The following is a 15,142-nucleotide window of genomic DNA, read 5'->3' as shown; positions in this document are numbered from 1 at the left end:
TGTGCATGGGAGCTCTTGTTCCCAACCAGACGGAAGAGACTTCTGTTCGGAATAGTTCAGTTAAAATACAGATATTATCCTTAATGAAATGCAATGATCACTTTTATCCTGAGACAGAAAGCTTTGGAATTCTCAATAACTCCGAGCTTTCCTGCTTGACTGATCTTCGGACACAAACATACATCCCGAGTCAGGTTATCTCCCAACTTCCTCTCTGTAGTAAGCTGCAGAACTGCAGAATCTGCAGAACTGAGACAAGGAAATACTGCTGCAAGGTCAATCACGTTTTGATTCCAGATTTCGGTTTTAAAGTAAATGACATGAACATAACTAAGCAAGCAAAGCTGCACGTCCTGCAGAGAACACAGCTACCTTTAGTATGATTCGGTTAGATTATGATGGAAGCCAGATTTTGCTAGTAAAACTAAGTTTAATCCAGGTGTTCCTAATACAACAGCTATTTCAGAGATGCTACTTCTCACCAGCCAGGCTTAGACAGAATTCTGTAGTTAAACCCTTAACTGAGTTGTTTGCCCATGAACGCTGAGACTCGCTAGGCACGTTATCAGGAGTCCTCTGGAAGAAAGTACTGACGTGAAACAATCATGTACAAACACTAGAACAAAAGGGAGCTGCTACCTGCTCCCAGCCACCCTTCTGTTGAAAGGGGAAATTTGCAGTACCTCACTCTGATAAGGCCGGAGCGGGGTGAGATTTCATTTCTGAAGGAATTTCCAATCTGGGCAGCAGCAAAAGGCAGTTTGCCTTGGTTAAACTCCAGAAGACGTTTGAAGTTGAGGAATATTCCTTGTGCAGTTTCTGGCCTCAGATAGCTAAAAGGAGATGGAGGAGAAGAAAAAAAATCAGGAAGATAAAAGGGTGGGGGAAAGCAGTGACAAGAGAAAAACACAGTTACTACAGAACTTAAAGGTGGTACTTTTTCTCTTGAGTCTTTTAACTCCAGACACAAAACAATGAAGCAATAGACTGATGGCAAAAAAACAACCAACCATCAGCTGCAGCCCAAACACAGCACTCCATAGTTACTCCTAAAAGTAAACTGGATGACTTGGCTGCTTTTGAGATGCAAGCATGGAATGGAAAAAGAAGTTGGAATGAAATACAGTGGCCAGTGACATCAAGGTCACAGGGAACGCACCCTCCTCGCCTTTCCTAGGTGGGCCTGAGCTGTACCAGGCTGCTTACAAATGTCGATTTTGAAGGCAAACCATGACTGCACCTCTGCTGTCACATGAACTGTGAAGTGGCTTTAGTGTAAGGCCCCTACAACTCCTACAGTGATTTGAGACTCCCACAGAGGATACCACCTACACAGACCATTTCGTGTACTACACTGGAGAACACATATGACACATATCTCTGATCCCATCCCAGAGTATACGCAAGTATCGTATTCTCCACTTTTCAGTGGGGGTGGCTACTTTTAGTTTTGGAGACCCCACCCTCAAGACAACAGCCTCCACACTAACTACAAACACCTAGGAAATTATGCTACCACTGGATCACCCTGCTAAGTAACTTCATCCTGAAACAGGTACACTGAAGCAGGTTCCCTATAGCCTTGAAGTCACTGACAATTGGGGACCCAAAGTTAACTGGCTTTATGGAAACAACTCCAACTAGTATGGGCATTGCTGCGACCCACATAGTCTGGCTGCTTCAAGTATCTTCGTGATTCTGCAACAGCTCCTTGTTTCTCGTGCCATTCGCCAAGAGTACAAAGGACGCTAAGCTGCCAGAGAAGACTGGGAAGGCTACTCAGGAAGAAATTGAATATTTCAATCCTGCTGAGACTTCATTTTTATTCCAAGTGATCTACGAAGAAGGGAGAGTGTGAGCAGAATGAGATTAGCACCTACCCAGGCATGTTTCCTCCAGGTCCAATGGAGGTCTTGAACATCAGATTGAAGGAAACAGGAGGGGACAGGTCATTCCCAGTGATAGGTGATTTCACATTGTAGTTCACAAAGAGATCTGCAAGTTCTTGCTGGCCATAATTGTCCAACTAATAGCAAAACACAGGAGAATTATTTTAATTACTAGACAAGATAACATGAATTATGTCCTTTTCATCTTCTACTAAGCATGATCCACAGCTCCGAATCACCTGCTCAAAATATTCCCTTTTAAGCTAAATTTTCAAGCAAGCTAAAGTTTGAACCAATGATAGAAGAATACATGGCACATCTGCAAACCCATTTTAGTAATAAAGGTCCACAACTCAGTCACACCACAGGAAGTCTGAAGGCTAGCTAGAAATGCAAGCATTGAGCATGAGAGTGGGCGTAAAGCAGAAGACAAGTCACTGGGACTGCATCACCGCCCACCAGTAGCTTCTTTTGAACAGTTTCAGCTAAAACATGGGGAGCAGCATGTTGGGAAGGAAAAAAATACAGCAATGAAAGAGAAGAAAGCTAAAATTTCTGCAGGGCTTTGTCTGCATGTATTTCTCTTCTGCTGCATGAAATACAATATTCAAGCTATGCATTAGATACTCTCTTTTAAAGCTGTTCTGCATTTTAGTTAAATTGAGCAAATCTGCAGCACAGGGCTTCTTGGTGAAAAGATTTTTCATTTGCTCTGAAAACAATTTGGTAATGACTGGACATTTTCACAAGTGGGATACCGTCAGCCCCTTCCAGTACCCTACCTTCACCTTTCTCTGGAAGATGGGAATCAAGCAGTAGTAGAACCACAGATTCTAACTGCAACCTAACTGCACAAGAGCCACAATTTCTGGCATTGTTTTGTGTATTTATGCACTAGCCTTTTGCACACATACATTTTAAATGTGGTTTCTAGACTCAGGTACCATAAAGGATCGATACTGAACAGTACAGCAATGATTGAACACTCAAGTTTAAAATCAAATGAGCTGCTTCTAGTATTGTCATGATCCTTCATATATCAGAGAAAACTCAAGACAGGAGATAAAAAGAGTTTATTAGTAGAGGGATACCCCCAAAAGAATGGCCAAAGCTCAGTGTTGCAGTGTGGAAAACCTAACAACAGCTGCTCAGCAATGCAATACACTGCAAAAAAAAAGCTGCTCTTTCTGGAAGGAAACATTCACTCTATGCATGGCTCTGGAAGCATTTATCCTAGAAGTCATGAGAACAAACATTAAAAACAAAGTAAGAAAAACAAATGAAAAAATAAAGGCAAATATTTGTACAGCTGCTCAGGCATGTCAGCCTGGAGCACCAACTATTCTCACAGTAAACACAGGAAAAATCTGTGTGGGGTGCTAGAGACAGTGGAACAAACCTGAAGTGCCTCAAAGCCAAGACAACTTCAAACATACCACTCCAGTGCTAAGGTGATTCAGAAAAACCCTAACAAAACTTCTCATTCGTCCCTGTTCCTCTGTACCATAATCCCGCAGTCAGGGATTTACAAAGGTAAAGGGGGGATCCAGAAGAAACAGGCTTTTTGCCAGGGCGTGAAGTGGAACAGAGCAGACCAGCTCCAAGGACAGAGCTTCAGCCCTACCAATCCAATATTCAAGAGGCTAATATAATAGCAATAGCTCTCCAAAACAGCAGAAAAAGGGAGACGTGATTAACCAGCAAGTTTACAGTATTTGTTAACCAGTAAGGTTTCAGTTTTTAGGTGCATGTACAGCCCTACATGTATCTGAGGTAAAGACTTCTGAGCATCGTTAGAGACACAGAAGGGACCTTGCCTCCAGACCTGGTGCATTGCACCTGTTAACACACACATCCCTGAAGCATTCACCTCCCCATGCAGACACCCACCTGTGTTAGAACATTTTCCATTTCTGCCTTTTTCTCTGCTGTGCACTTCTTGTCAGACATAAGCTTTTGCAGGTGAGCTGAAAGCAAGAAAAGCATATGGTGAGTTTATACTGCCACCACATCACTAACCTCAATCTAAAGCTAGACAAATCAGGAGGATCCTCCAGCATGAGCACCAGTTGTCTTGCTAGTGTCTATCAGGGTAATTCCACTCACGTCAACAGGGCAATGCTGATCTACAGCTGAGGAGCTGCACCAGTTTGCTGTACTGGTGTGCCACAAGGAAAAAACAGGTCCTTATCTAGTTTCTTTCCAATACTCATTCCCCTAAACCCAAGCAATGGCTTTGTAGTCCCTTTATTTTCTTTCTATACAGACTGGAAATCAAAAGCAATGTCTGATCCCAAGCCAGTAAGGCTAATTTATCCAAATGCACTCAGAGGCACGTACTGACTTGGTACAATAGGGTTAGACTGCATTCCACTTTAAAGCACAACATCCTCCATGAGATACAAAGGCAGAGAGTGATGCCAAGACTTCCCACCCTCATTTGAAAAAAGCAATCTGACTTTTTAGTGGCAGTAACAGCAGGTGGCTGTTCACCAGCAATGAGCTGCAGAAGAGACATGGACACTCTTGCTTATGATGCTGTTCAGCGTGCAAAGTGGGCAGAGGTTAGATGGGCTTCTTTTGTTTTTGTTTTTTTTTAATAAAACAAAAATTCTGAGTACTACGAGAACAGCTTTAATGCCAATATAGATTAATCTACATATTTAACTTCCAAGGAGAAGGCTAGAAAAATAGGGAGCACAACCCACTTAAACCCAGAGTGGAACAATCCTTTCTTTCACAATGAAGCTGTACATGAAAGTTTCCAAATAGGTTTCTTATTTCTAAGATTCCTTCATGTGATTTTTCTTTTGTATTTTGTTTTTTTAAACAAATTTTAACCAATAACCAGAAAGAAGCATGAGGACTTTGCAAACCTAAGAAACGCCTGAAGTCTATTTACCATTCCCAAAAGCCAGTTGAGCTCTAAGGTATACGAAAGTCACAGAATCATCTAGGTTGGAAGAGATCTCTGAGATCATCGAGCCCAACCTTTGACCTAACACCACTGTGTCAACTAGACCATGGCACTAAATGCCACATCTAGTCTTTTCTTAAACAACTCCATGGCAGTCAGCAGCTGCCATGTAATTGACTTTTGCATAGGGAAAGCAGGCTCTGTCCCCTTATATCATCATTACATCATTTCTCAGTTCCAAACTAAAAGCAACTGAAACTCAAGAAAACTGAGAGCAGAACACAGTAAAGAACAGGAACCTTGCTATATAGGGAGTCCTCAGCTTAGACAACACAGTACTCTTTTATGGCCTGATGACAGGATTTCATAAAAAGGGAGCCAACTATGCTTTTACTGGAGATCCTGCATCTCATTTAAGACACTAACACAACATTTGGGTGGAACTGAGAACTGATGGGATCTTTGGTACAGTATGATTGATGAACTACAAACACAAGTACAAAAGACTGGCTACACCAACTGGCCTTCCTTGAGAAAGACACTCTTTTCCCATGTTTGTACCACCACAGGAAATTCCCAAGCCCACCTAGCCTTGAAACAAAACCAAACCTTTTAAGAGATGATCAGCACGAAAACATTCCCCATTTTTCACATCTTTCACCATGAAGTCAGCAAACTTGTCTACATGGCCGGAAGTCCTACAAAAGATGATGCAAAAAAGGAACATGAAAGCTGCCACTGGACAGCCTCGGGTACTGTGTGATCCCAGTGGACAGACCATTATCAAAGAGAAGTCCTTCAAACCATGCACCCAAACTGCAGGCTCATTCTTGCTTCAGATTATAGATTCACATTAAGCAGTACCATCCCACAGAAAACCCCATCTGTGAGAAAGTATTAACAGATCTAGGTCTTAAAATGTGTCACTAAGATGACACTTAGTGCCTTTAGGAACTGCATTGTGATCGGAGCAAGACACAGATGTAGTTGTGAGGAGTAACCAGCAGTTCAGGTGGACAGATACCCACTATTTTATACCAGTGATCCATGAGAGCTTCTGCCCGTTATGCCGTGACCCTTACAAAGTAATGCAGCTGACTCAGTTCGGACTCTCATTCCAAAAGCTCCTGATGTATTTAGCAAACCTATAGGTAGTATTAGTGTAGATACTTGGAGGTGAAAGGGTCCAGAGTCTGAACTATGCTCTCACCCTGGAAGATGGTCCCTCTCCCTGGTCTGTGGATAAAGAGGGCTGCAATCCCCAGAGCTACAGAAGCATCATTTGCGTTCAGAGCTCAGTTAACACATTGCACATTGCCATTCCTCCACAGAGAGGGGAAGGATGGTCAAGCAACCTGGCCACTGTCCTAAACTAAGACCCAGGTGTCCCAGATTTAGGCAAGACACCTCATGCATTTTCTTGTCTTCTTGAACTTTTATAAAAAGGAATAATGGCAATTTCTTACCTAATAGGACTACTAGGAGACATTAAGACATTAGACTCTCAGACACAAGTCCCAGTGTTCTTTCCGATTTACAGAACAACAACTTCTCACACTGACCTGTGCACTGATATCTAATTATTTTGCACTGCAACAAGGTATGAAATTGGGTGACCCAATCTCAAGATCCCTGCAGGTAATTTTACATAAGACTGTAAAAAGCAACTATGACCAGAAATGACACGCTGCAGAGAAAAAGACACATATTTACTTCAGAACTGGCTCTGGCGTGAGCATGGTACAATCAATTTCCAGGATTTGCTCTTCCTGAATAAAGTGCTGTCTCCATGCCTGGATGATGTTGTTCTTCAAAGCACACCCAACAGGCCCAAAGTCATACAGACCACTGACACCTGCAAAGAGAAAAAGGAAAAAAAAAAAAAAATCATAGGTGAGAGATTGTACAAACCTGCACGGTTTAGAGGAAATGTCCTCCCTTCTCACTGTTTCCATCAGTTGGTCTAAGTTTGAGGTCATTTTCTCAGTATGAAGCATGAGCTTCTCTGTGCTAAACAGAATATGGAACGTGGCTCACTGTGGAGAGCTTTGTACATTAAGATCCATGACATAAAGGCTGAAAGTAAAGTCTAGGAAGCACCTAAACAGATGCTGCCCTACACTAACCAGTACAGTTCAGCTGCAGAGTTTACTGTGGTGTCAGGTAGTGGTTGAAGCTGAAACTGATAAATACCTGTAATCAACAACTGTAAAAGCCACACTCCCTCTGCCAATGGATTATATTTTGCGGAGAGTTTTGTGGGAGCAATCTATCTGAAGGAGGAATCTGTATATAGAAGAATGTGCCAAAGTACTATGTTATTGTCAGCACTAAAGCATATCTGCCAATCAGTAGTTTAGGCACAAAGACAAAAAAAAGAAAGAAGGAGCCAATAAAACAACCCAGAGTATTTATTTTAGTATCTTAGCTGAAAGAGCAGTAAATATACAGGCACTGGGCTGTCCCCCCTGCCCCGAGGTGCCTCAAATCAGCTATCTGAAGAGGTTTAACAGCCACATTTGTTCACCTGTTCCATAAAGTTCATTGAGGTAACAGGTTCTAAAGTTCACAGTAGTTTTGAGCCTTATCTTGCCAAGGAAAGCTCAGAGAGAGACGAACGGTTATGAGGAAACAAGCTGATCACCCCCTTGAATGCCAAAACATCCTACCCCTCTGCAAAGAAATAATCTTCTACAATGTAACGCTCAGAACTTGCATCCTGAAGTCCACTCATTTACATGCAGAATGCAAAAGACAAATTTTGAGCCCCCTCCCCACCCAAAAACTTTAGGAAGGGGGAAACTTTTGAAAGGCTTCCAGATCCAAGCAGGACAGGTTAAAGCCAACTTTTAAAAAAAACTCTTTTATGTTGCATTAATATAACATTGCAAGAGCACAGCATCTCATACAGCTAGAAAGACCAGAACATTAGCCTAAAGGGACTAAAATGTAAATTTCTTCAAATCCATACCTCCATAAATAGAAAATGCTTGATCATAGAAAAACCTCCTTTTCAGGGTGTCTTCCATTTTAACTCTGTCCACAATGTCATCTTTGGGCTGTAAGGCCAGCTCCTGTAATTCAAGCAAACCGAAAACAGTTAATAGCTCCTGTTTCTGGCAGGAGGACAAATCCTCTCCATTCACCACTATGAGTCAAAAGTCTGTAAAGACCATTTTGAAGCAAAGGTATCCTGCCAACATGCTCATTTTCCAAAGTGGAATGGTCACACTGAGATTCAAGCGCTCAATTATGAACATGATTGTCTGAATGCAGCATTTTAGACCCTTGAGGTGTACTCAGTTGTCTGAAAATTAGGGCAGATGAGTCTGAGCTGGTTATCCTCAGCTTTCTTTACAATCAGTGGAGAGAAATGGCCATTTCTAAAGCAATTCTTCTGACCTATTTCCCTCTCCCAACTATAAAAAAAGCTTAAAGTGACTAGCTCAGACTACAAACATCTAACTCTTGGTATATATGAAGCTTTCAATAAAGCGTTCCTCACATGAAACAATTTTGATTATGAAGATTATGAACATCCTCATCCTTGTGCTCTTCCAAAGGTGTTTATTTAGCTACTTATACAAAGGATTTCTATTTGCTAAATGTAGGCTTTCACAAATATGGCCCCCCCTGCACTCAGAAAATTTAATTACAGAGTGCCTAAATGCCCTGACTAGATCCTGTGAAAATGTTTTACAGCAACCTCACTATTTCATCTGAAAACCTATGATTTCTGCAACCACCTCGATTACTGAAGTCAACAGACTTGAAATATTTTCCTCAACAAAGGTCTTTGATAATTAAAGCAGAGTTAAGCCACGAAGTTCAATAAATTAATTCAGGTCCTCCTAAGTGGCCAACACTATCATTTTGAACAGTCTTTTGGTAACATCAAGTATTGTATGACCAACAATTTTAAACTTTTTTTTTTTTTTGCATCTATCAAGACAAATAAGAGTGGTCTAATTTTAAAAGCGGTCTAATTTTAACAGCACTGTACCTCTGCTGCTCCCATGAATTAGCATAAGCCAAGGAGTAACTTTACACAAGAGACAAAGAGTCAAAGACAGACAGAGAGCACACATGAGAGCAAGCACCAGAGCAGTACTTTTAAAGCATGGAAAGGGAATCCATTTGGCAGTCTCTGTCTAAAAACACAGAATCCCATTTCACAATGACCAGGGTTTCTTAAGAGAAAGGATGGCTTTTGCCCAGAGATGGACAGGAGGAGAGCAACAGCGACACAGCCCAATTCTGAACTGGCAGGGAGAAATGGCCAGCAGCACAGGAGTAACTGGAGTAGGTACAGAATGCTGCAGAGCCCCTCTTCTGCTACCTAAGAGAATAGTTAATGAACCGGTGCAGAAGTTAGTTTCTTCTATCTGGCATCCATTTATAAACTTAAATACATTCATAAATAGAAGGTAGAAAAGTGCCTGTGTTAGCCTTCAAGGGGAAAAAAGACCCCGTACAGGAGCAGAATCATCTACTGACGTAAGATATGGTTTGAGGACATAAAGCCAAAGAATTTTAAACACTCAACTGCGCTGCCCTGTTCAAAGCTTCAAATTCAGAGTCACTCTGCTATCTTTAAGTAGGAATCACAGGGCCTGAAAACTGTACCAGCAGCTGCTAAAGCTAACGAGCATTCACGCTGCTGCCTTCTGCAAAAGTTGCAAGCGACTGTGATGCATTGCTGGAAACAGTCAAGAGAGAAAAGCTATATCGGAGTGCTGCACTTACAAGGGTAGATGCTGCATTTGCAAGGTCATTCTTGCACCGACAGCGATGCAGCCCACACAAATTGTGTAACTGGCAAGCACGCCTCTACGCTGCATCCTACAGGCACCCTTCCAACAGAAAGGTGGGGCTCACAGGGATACCAAGACTCCCAACCTGCCTTGCTATGTCTCCCTACGTCAAGCTTTCAAGAGGAGCTGAGAAACAGAATTGGGAAAACATTTAGAAACTATTTACTCCAGGACAACCTAGCTATCAATACAGGTTTAATGCAGTGGCTTCAAAGCACAGCTCTATGCTGAATACTAAGTACAAACGACATCTTTTTACTGAGGTTAAATGTATGCAAACAGGTAGTCGTAAGGCCAGACCTGACAGAGCGCGGTAATTGTTTGCCTCACATGACTCTGTAGGACGAACAGGGCCAAGTGGTTTCAATTCAGGTATACTCACGTTCTCACAGTAAGTTAGTTGCAAGCAGTGGTGTACATATTTATTTATTTATTTTTAAGAGTACCACCAAAGCCCAACCACAACCATTTCTATATGCAACACAAATTAGAAAGAACCTCTCAGTTTCCTGGGTGAATCTGCACACCTGACTGTTTTTATGCTTCAGGAGTTTCTTTTTGTTGTTTCAGTCTGAGGGCAGAGAGAAGGGGAGGGAAGGCTGCAGGATAAGGAAGTGTATTTTTACTTGGTTATTGATCTAGAGACAAAACAAACGTGAAGTTCCATCATTTCATTTGCAGAAGGACACTTCAGAGCACAATCGCATTTAAGAAAAGGGCACAATTTCAATACATCCCTCTCTTTAAAGCTGAGTGAAACCACAGGCTATTTGAAACGTCTCCAAGAACTTTGTTTAAACTGTAGTAAAGAAAATGGTTTCTAAACAAACATGTTCTATGCCAGTCCGGGAATTCAAATGCAGCACAAAGAATATGAAAATGAAACTCACTACAGTGAACATCACGTCCTCTCACCCTGCACAAAATAACATTTATACAGTAAACGAAGATTAGCGACACATCCACTGAATTTCAGCCTTGACTACGAACAACCTGAACTCATATTTATTCGTTCACACACTGTGATTTAATGCTAACAGATATTAGCGTAACAGATAACAAATGAAATTGCCACGAGTTAGAAACATGCAAACTATTTCAGAAGTGATTCAAACAGTCTACCCTGCTATGAGTTTAGCCCGAATCAATACTGTAAAAAAGCATTAAGTAGATATTTCAAGGCTTTTCAGACAAAACTGTGGAAGTCAAATTTAATTTCCAGACTCACCTTCGCTTCTAGGACCCTCTTCCGAGCTTTGAGCTCTGCTACAGCTTTGTCTATATCCACCTGGGGAGCTTTCTCTTCCTTCAGCTTCCTTACCAGTTCTCCCTAGAAGAAGACGACAAAACACAAGATATAGATTTTTTTCTTTGAATGCCATAGACAAGAACTCTTAATTCTTTCAGCTCCCCTGGCAATCCAAAAGGAGGGTTTTGTCCTGCCTCCTCGCTCTCCACACAGGTCTCAAGAGGCTGCTTCAATTGGCAGAAGTGAGAAACACGCATTTGAGAGTTAGCAGAACTAGACATCATTAGAGAAATTCAACTCCCCCACACTATTGTTAAATCCCAGACCTGTTATTAAATCTCAGTGTGCAAATACACTGCTGTATGTACCACTTCACAGCGGATTTCCACAAATCCTAGTTTTCAGTCTTTGAGGATGCACTAAGTGGATTCTCAAATGATTAATACAGGCTTTGTGCTCTCTTTCTCAGTAATGAGGCTTCTCTTCCTTCTACTCTTCCCCTTTACTTCAAAATTTATGACCATTTTAGACTCTTCTTCCTCTTTCATATCTGTTCAAAACTGGCCAGTAAGTACATAAATTTTTAGAAGAAGGCCTCACAGAAGACAGACATTTTTAACCTAAAGTCTAAGCAAAGAAGGCACTGCATTATCTGTAAAAACTGTTACTGTTTTTAAAACTTGTCCACTATCTTTGGGAAGAATGGAGGGGAAAAAATAAATAAATAAAAAATCCCACAAAATCCCAAAGCCTAAATATTTCAGAGCATCAAAACCCTGCAGTGAGCTTACACTGAGGTCTTGACCTGAGTCAAACCACCATCACCTTGTTAGAGTTCCACAAAGGTCTGTTTGCCCAGTGGGTAAGATTCTCCCCTTTCACCCTAAATACCCAACAGCACGCTTTTCTGAACATGATCCTCAGCAGTCATGCCCAGCTTGCTCCTGGAGATAAATTAAAAGTCTTCCTTTCAGTCCACTCTTCTTCAGCCAAAACCAAGGTCTATCTTGAATTACTGAGAAGGACAAAGGAGCTGACCCAGGAGGAAAGAACACAGGGATGTCAATGCCTTCTCAAGTAGAATGCTCTAAGAATGGGATGCTCCAAGTTCAGCATTTTTCTTGCATCTTGTGCTTCTCCATTAAACAAAAAGGAAAAAAAAAAGGGAAAAAAAAAACCAACCCAAAGAGACAACATATTTCCACAATACCAGCTTTTTCACAAATTCTGAGCTTGTCTGACATTAATATCACAGGCAACTGAGAAACCAAAGAGAGTACACAGATTGCCATTCAGTAATCATATTAGAAAAGCTAAAAGTGCTTCAGAGACTAAGGGGTTCAAAGGCTAATTTTATTAATAAAAGGAGGAAGACTCAAAAGACTGCATTAAAACAAACACACACAGAGAACAGAAAGAAAAATAAGAATCCTCTCAGACTCCCTAACCCCATCGGCTACAAGAACAGAATAAATCTGCTGCTTCCTTCCTGTTAACTAGTTATACCAAAACGTGAAAGTTTCACTCTAGAGCTGAGGACTTCAACTGCCATTCCTGGGAAACGTGGCAGAGGGAGGGATCTGATCTTTTTTTTTTCTTTTAAAGTAGTAAGTTTAAATTGCCTTTGTTGAGCTAGTGGGTCAGCAGTGGAAAAACATCAAGGCAGCAGCAAAGCACCTACTGCTGACTCAAGAGAGCTATCACCCTGCTCATTGCTGAGCATCTAAAAGCAGCATACAGCGACTCTTTGTCCTGATCTATAAGTGAAAGAGTATTCAGACATCTACAAGGAAAAAAAAAAAAAACCAAAACACAACTGAAGCAAATAATTATGTTTGCTGACAGGACTCAATCTAATTAAAGCTACGAGCTCGAGCCCAACCCAGAGGAGGAGTACACGGCAGAACTCGATGTGGCATATTTTGCTGCAGCTTTGTCCCACAGACCAGTAAAGCAGAGAGGGATCCACCCCTGGATCACGGCAGCTTATTGCATCAGGCACTGCTGCAGGAAGATACGTTGCTCACTTTCCTCTCTGTAGGTTGAGTCCCTTAGGTTTAATTAAACCAATTCTCCACGAGCTGATAGACAGCGTCCCCTGCATCGTAAGGCATCACTACCCCAATCTTCCCTCCCTTTCCTCTTGTGCAAACATCTCAGTGAATTACTCCTGTCAGCTGTACGATACAATATCCGTGGTCCCAGCTATACAAATTTTCCCACAAACCCTTCCTTGGCACCCCACTCCTGTTTCCATCCCACAGGCAGCCAGAAAAAAGGGGTGCATTGATACTTTAAAGGCAAATAACAGCATCCAAGATACAGGATTTTAAAATAAATAAATTGGCTAGTTCTAGAGATCATCATTTTATTTACAAGGAGCTCTCCTGCCAAGGCATTATGCTGTACAATGATTCATAATAAAAACTCATTGAAGTGCTGGTGCTGGTATAATTAGAGGGTCATAAATCCACTCATTTAATGGGGAAACACATGCACAAATCTACAAATACATGGGACACACACGTAGCTACGTGTGCAGCTAAGCAGAAGACTATGGATTCAGCCACTTAAAGGAGGCATGTGGGAAACCCACAGGCACAGGTCTTGCTGGTAAAGCAGGGAGGAAGGGGGACTTCCATGTGCTGCAAGCAGGCTCCACTGCCACTAACACACACAGCAAGGGCACCAAGATCAAGACTCACTTAGGAAATAAAAAGACAATCAAATCCTTCTCAGGTAGGAAGGGAGCTAAAGATAACAGCTTCATCTGTGAGGGAGATGGAAAGAGAACGCGATGCAGTCCCAGCTAATAGCAGACAGCTAACATATCTAGACAAGTAAGAATGATAGAATGGAAAATGTGCTAAGAAATTAACATCCCTTACTGCATCAGGCAAATATGCAACTCTAAAGAATATTGTTTACCTCCAAAACCCAACACAAACTCAGCTCTGAAGGGAAGTCACGTGTGACCCTATGGGATGAGGAAACCTATGCAGGCTGTTTTATAAAGAAAATGTGAAGAGCCAGCGGCCGGGCTCTAAAAACACAACAAAGTCAGCCCTAGCTTGGGCACAGAAGTCACATCAAGCTCAGGAGAGGAAACCCAGGTAGACTGACGCACAGATCCAGTTCTGTAAGACAGCTCTAACACCCACCATCACTACGGGGAGGGGAGAGGGGCAGCGGCTCAGGCACTCCCTGCCAGCCCACGTCCCTTGGGCAGGGCAAGACCCACTCGAGGGCAGACACCTGCAGACCCCGCACCCAAGGGAACCGGCGCTGGCCAGAAGCCCCGGGCAAACCCACAGGGACCCTCCGCTGTGGGTCACCGCTGAAGCCCGCAGGGTACCGCAGTGCCCCAGAGTGCGGAACTAGAGGGTCGCAAGCCTGTGTGGGGCTGAGGGGAAACACCGCATTGACTCCGCAGAGAGGGCAACCCCCGCTCCGGAGCACACCCCGGGGCTCGAGGAGGGGGGACGGGGGTCACCTCCCCACAGACCCCAGCCGAGCCACCGGCACCGGTCTGTCACACACCCGACCCCCTCAGCGAGATCGCCGTCCCTCAGCCGGGACCCCACCCTCAGGGGAGTCCTCGCCGGCGGGTGTCACCCCTGACGCGGGTGTCCCCACCTCAGGGGAGTCCTCCCCGGCGGGTGTCACCCCTGAGGCGGGTGTCCCCACCTCAGGCGAGTCCTCCCCGGCGAGTGTCCGCCCCCTCAGACAGGTGTCCCCCCTTCAGGCAGGTGTCCCCCCTTCAGGTGCCACCCTCCTCAGCGGGACTCCCCTCAGCCGGGGTCGTCCCACCCCGCCTCCGCCGGGCCGAGCCGGGTTACCTGGTGCCGCACCGCCTGCCGGAGGGGCGCGAGCAGCGCCTCGGCTTGCGGGCCGTCCATGGGGGTCGCGGCCGGGGTGGGCCGGGTGCGGAGCGGGGCGGCGGGCGGGCAGGCGAGGCGGCGCAGGAGGCGCAGCACGGCGGGCAGGGCGCTACGGGGCGGCAGCGGCATGGAGAGGCGCGGCGCGCCGCCCTGCCCCCCCCCGCATGATGAAATCCCGCCCGGCGTAAAGCCGGCCCGCGCCCCGCCGCAGCACTTTCCGCACGGGCAGCGGCCGCCGCCGCGGCGCCGCCGAGCACCCGCCCCGCCCCGCCGCAGATTCGGCACGGCGCCGTGCGGTGCGGCGGCGGGCCGCTAGGGGGCGCGCGGGAACGCCCGCGGCGCGCGAGCACACACACACCGCCCCCCCCCCCCGCCGCCCCGGAGTGCGCGTG

General features: G+C 44.3%; 1 protein-coding gene across 1 annotated transcript in view; it reads right to left on the bottom strand.

Annotated features, from left to right (window-relative positions):
- Positions 1 to 14,936, bottom strand: part of GARS1 (glycyl-tRNA synthetase 1) — a 29,332-nt gene extending 14,396 nt beyond the window's left edge. The window contains exons 1-8 of the mRNA XM_068404733.1: positions 14,709 to 14,936; positions 10,849 to 10,950; positions 7,778 to 7,880; positions 6,520 to 6,661; positions 5,416 to 5,504; positions 3,780 to 3,856; positions 1,881 to 2,026; positions 684 to 833 (exon numbers count right to left, since the gene is read on the bottom strand). Of these exons, the coding sequence (XP_068260834.1) occupies positions 684 to 833; positions 1,881 to 2,026; positions 3,780 to 3,856; positions 5,416 to 5,504; positions 6,520 to 6,661; positions 7,778 to 7,880; positions 10,849 to 10,950; positions 14,709 to 14,879 (980 nt within the window). The 5' untranslated portion in view covers positions 14,880 to 14,936. The remainder of the gene's footprint in view (positions 1 to 683; positions 834 to 1,880; positions 2,027 to 3,779; positions 3,857 to 5,415; positions 5,505 to 6,519; positions 6,662 to 7,777; positions 7,881 to 10,848; positions 10,951 to 14,708) is intronic.
- Between the last annotated feature and the right edge of the window lie 206 nt (positions 14,937 to 15,142).

Source organism: Nyctibius grandis, chromosome 7, assembly GCF_013368605.1.
Source record: "Nyctibius grandis isolate bNycGra1 chromosome 7, bNycGra1.pri, whole genome shotgun sequence".
Lineage (NCBI taxonomy): Eukaryota > Metazoa > Chordata > Aves > Nyctibiiformes > Nyctibiidae > Nyctibius > Nyctibius grandis.
Note: the sequence above shows the minus strand (reverse complement) of the source record. Positions and strands in the feature narration are given on the sequence as shown.